The following is a 4,117-nucleotide window of genomic DNA, read 5'->3' on the forward strand; positions in this document are numbered from 1 at the left end:
AGGATGGGGCTAAGCAAAGTGCCAGGCTCCACGCCCCAGACCCAAAAATCCTTTGGATGCTCAGGCTGGGGCTCTGCCACCCTGGAGCTCCTCCCCCTTCTTGTCCCTCCCCCACCAGCCCACCCCAGGCCTGCAGGGAAGCCAAGTAGACAGGATGGCGGAGAGGCTCGTGGAACAGGACTAGGTGGGTTCAGCAGGGTGCCTGCCTCTTACTACTGTCCCAGCTAACAGTGAAGCACAAAGGGCAGACCCAAGACTCAGGCCCCAGAGCCTGGCTTCCGAGCCCTGGGCTGCCCCTGGGAAGGGGAGGCACCACTCAGACTTGGGGCAGGCCAAAACCCTAGTTTATTTCAGCATCAGCAACATCTCAGCCATCACAAAAATAAACTCTACCAAGGGCGACAGAAGTCTCTACAGCAAGGCTAAGGGCTCAGCCGCCAAACGGCGAGCCTCAGGGGTGCATGGTGGGCGCTGCCCGGACAATAAGTTAGGAAGCAGCAGGGCTGGAGGTGGTGGCAGATGCAGGCCAGGGCTTCACTTCTGGGCGGGCACGAGGTCATCGATGGCCTGGCCCTGCTCCAGCCGCTGCTCCATCTCAATGAGCAGCTTCACGCCGTCCACCACCATCTGCACCAGCTCCACCTCCGAGAAGCCCAAGCGGTCAGCGTTGGAGACGTCAAAGATCCCGCCCACGGCAGCCGTGTCCACACCGCCTGGGGAGACAGCCAGGTCAGCAGGGCTGGTGAGGAGGGGGCTGCCCCGGCAGAGAGGGGTGCCTGGAGGCCCCCCACCCCACTCACCTGTGCCTCGCTTCTGAAGCCGCAGCCGCTTGAGCACCTCCGGGAACTTCTCGTGCTTGCCCAGGTGGGGCAGCTTGATGTGCACCCCTGCCCGCAGCCCTGTGCCCAGGTTAGACGGGCAGGTGAGGATGTAGCCCAGGTGAGGGTTCCACATGAATTCGTAGTTCTTAGACTTGAAGAGCGTTTCAATCTGGAGGTGGAGGTGTGAGAGGGGAGGCCTGGCTGAGACATCCCCCAGGGGACAAGCTGAGACCCGGGAGCCCCCCAGCAGGACCCTGAGGCAACTGAGACCTGGACTCCCCAGGAGGTTAATGGGGCACCTACATCTCTGCCTGAACCGGGGGACCTGGCCCTGCCCCCTCCCTGGCACCCAACCCCCACTGTGCCAGCCCAGGTTGCGGGGGCCAAGCCTGACCTGGGTGAGGCCATTGCAGAAGCGGGTGAACACCTCCTTCATGTTGCCCCCCTTCTGCATGGAGATGACCCGCAGGTGGTCCTCCTCGTTGATCCACACCAGGAAGGTCTTATTGTCATTGTGCCTGGGGGAGGGGCACAGTCAAGCCTCCTCCCTGGACTGTGGTCTCAGGGCACATCCAGAAAAAAAACTCTAGGGGGTCCCCAGACCGGAGGCACTTCCCAGGTCCCTGGGGTGCTCATCCCAGCTGTACCCAGGAGCGGGGGCCGCTGCCCAGACTCCAGCCCCGTCAACAGCCTGGGGGCACGGAGGGAGGCCAGGACAGCTCAGAGAGGGGACAGAAAGAGAGGCCTGAGCCGCTTCCCCAGCTTGCCCATCAGGTACTGTGTGGTCCCCACCAAGGGGACAAGGGGCAGAGGCCGCCAGCACAGCCCCCCTACAGGGGGATGCGCTGCAGCTGGGCGCGGAAGCCCCACGATACACGCACAGTGTGAACAGGCGCTTGTAAGCCCTCCTCCCCCGCCGCCCACTCGAGGAAGCGTCTGCGTCACCCAGCACCTGACTGACTCCCCGCGGGGAAGCGGGTGGGAAAGGAGAGAAAACAAGTAGCTCCAGCTCCCCAGAGGGGGGTGGAGGAGAAAAGCCAACACGACTGGTCCCCCACCTCCTAGATCCTGAGAGGCTGAGGCCTCTACTAGCCGGGGTCCTTCACTTACCTGCGCGGTCAAGGTCACCTGCGAGGAGGCCTGGGTGGCACCAAACCCATCCCAGGAGCCCGGCCCCTCCCTCTCCCTCCTCGGCCTCGCCAGGGAGAGGACGAAGGCGGGGAGTGGGGACCCGCGGGAGGGGGGTTGGGGAGCACGCACCAGATGCCGCGGGCATCCGGCCAGTCGCGGGCCATGCCCGAGGCCAGCAGCAGGGGCGACACGGGCTTATCGAAAAGGAAGTGGTCGTCGATGAGCTGCTGCTGTTCCGCCTCGGTCATGCTTCTGAGCGCGTAGTACCTCCCCGCCAGGTCGCCGTCCAGGCTCGACAGGGCTGCGGAGGGGCGCGCTCAGGAGGACGAGCGGGTGGGCTCCTGTCCCGCACCGCCACCACCCCTAGCGACACGGGTCCGCCCCACCTCCCCGTGCCCGCTCGGCTTGGCTGGAGTCCAGTCCTCTCGGTCCGGGCGGCGGGCCGAGCCGGTGACCCGGCCCAAGCCGACCCTCGCCGGGCCCCAGGACGCTGTAGGCGCGGGGCTGGGCCTCGGTCCCTCCGGGAAACCGGAGCCAGAGCGCAGATAAGAGCGCGGCGTCGGCGGCGGCTCGGATGACTAGTAAACAAGCCGGCAGGGGCCGGGACCGGGACCGGGAGTGTGGCCCGGCCGGCCCGACCCTTACCTTCGATGGCGAGCTTCTCGATGGCGCGGCGCTCCCCGCGGCTGCAGTGCGGGGGGAGGCAGAAGCCGCGGATGCTGCGGCCCGTGCGCACCCGCGAGCTCAGCACGTAGTTGGGGTCCAGGTCGTCGCCGCCCTGGGGGCCAAGCAGAGGTGAGCTCCGGGAGACCCCTCCCCAGGCCGCCCCGCCGCCCCGGGCCGCCCGGCACCTGCAGGTTGTCGGGGTTGAGGTCGGTCTTGTGCTCGTCTGTGGGCTTATAGCCGCCGTGCCGATCCTCAATGATGGGGTCAAAGAGCTCCTTGAACACGTCGTACGACTCCTCGTCGCCAGCCACGCAGCCCACGGTCATGATATAGGGGTGGCCTGTGGGGGGGGCCGCGGAATGAGGACAGTGACGTCACTGCCAGGCCTCAGCGAGCCGCTGAGGACCCTGCGGCTGTGCGCGGGAAGAGGGCGCCCGGACTTTGGCCCGAGGGGGACTGGCATGGGGGGGGCGGCTCTGGGCCTTAGCCGGGGGGGTGTCCCGCGGATACGGCGCTGGCACCCTGACCCCGGGACTGGTGTGCGCGTACCTGGGTTGTCCACGCCGGTCTGGATGACGTCGTCCAGCGTGAAGCCGCTCGGCGTGCTCTTAGCGCGCAGCTCGGCGTACAGCTCGGGGGTCAGTACCTTGGCCATGTGATTGTTGTGGCCGCTGAGGTCGGGGTACTCGTCCTCGGCCGGGAAGCGCAGCTTCAGCGTGTTGTGGCTGTTGGAGAAGGGCATGGCGGCGGCAGGCTGCGGGGAGACGCGGGGGTCAGCGGGCACCCGAGGCTCCGGGCCTCCTGGGGACCTGCTAACCACCCAGGGCCCCGGGCACCGGTCGCCCGGGACGCGGCCAAGGTCAGCGGGGTCGGCACTGCGCGCAGGGGCTACCACATCGCCCAGGACCCCCGGCCTAGCTGGCGCGCCCGCTCCAGGCGGCGGGCCCCGGCGTGCCGGGAGCGCGCGACGCCGCGGCCCCCGAGCCCCCTCCGTGCGCAGCGCCCCTGCCCCGGTGCCCCGCGACCCACCCCCACACCCCCGCCCTCGGGCCCACTCACTGAGCAGCCGGGCGGGGGCGGGGGCTCTCGGTCGGTCGGCAGCTCAGGGCGCGGCGCAGGCGAACAGCGGCCGCTCCGCGCTCCCGCGGCTCTTAAGGGGCGCGACGCGGGCCTCCCATTGGCCGCTATTTATAGCCCATTCATTCCATTGGACCACGCTACGGGGTGGTGCCGTCGCTTTGTCCGCCGCCCGCAGCCCCCCGGAGCCCCCCCACCCCAGGCAGCCCACCCCGACTATCCCCTCGCTGGGACCCCGCGCAGCCCGCCTACCCCACCCCACGCCCGCCCAGGATCCCGAAGCCGGAACCTCAGGCCCTTGGACATTCTGGATTCCCCCACCCACCGCCTGCCTCCGAGCGGGAAACCGAGGCAGGAGGGCCACCAGGCACTTGAGGACGCTCGGGCTTGTCTGCACCATGGCTCCTGCCCTCCCTCGTCTT

At 68.3% G+C, this 4,117-nt stretch overlaps 1 protein-coding gene across 1 annotated transcript; it reads right to left on the minus strand.

Moving 5' to 3' along the window:
* Nucleotides 1-327: 327 nt before the first annotated feature.
* CKB (creatine kinase B) lies at nucleotides 328-3,778 on the minus strand. Its single transcript, XM_057544769.1, has 8 exons — nucleotides 3,678-3,778; nucleotides 3,168-3,372; nucleotides 2,804-2,958; nucleotides 2,598-2,730; nucleotides 2,082-2,253; nucleotides 1,216-1,339; nucleotides 801-990; nucleotides 328-713 (listed from the first exon to the last, which is right to left on the minus strand). Exons 2-8 carry the CDS (start codon nucleotides 3,358-3,360, stop codon nucleotides 535-537), a joined length of 1,146 nt encoding a protein of 381 aa, XP_057400752.1. The 5' UTR covers nucleotides 3,361-3,372; nucleotides 3,678-3,778; the 3' UTR covers nucleotides 328-534.
* Nucleotides 3,779-4,117: the final 339 nt, after the last annotated feature.

Source organism: Balaenoptera acutorostrata, chromosome 3, assembly GCF_949987535.1.
Source record: "Balaenoptera acutorostrata chromosome 3, mBalAcu1.1, whole genome shotgun sequence".
Lineage (NCBI taxonomy): Eukaryota > Metazoa > Chordata > Mammalia > Artiodactyla > Balaenopteridae > Balaenoptera > Balaenoptera acutorostrata.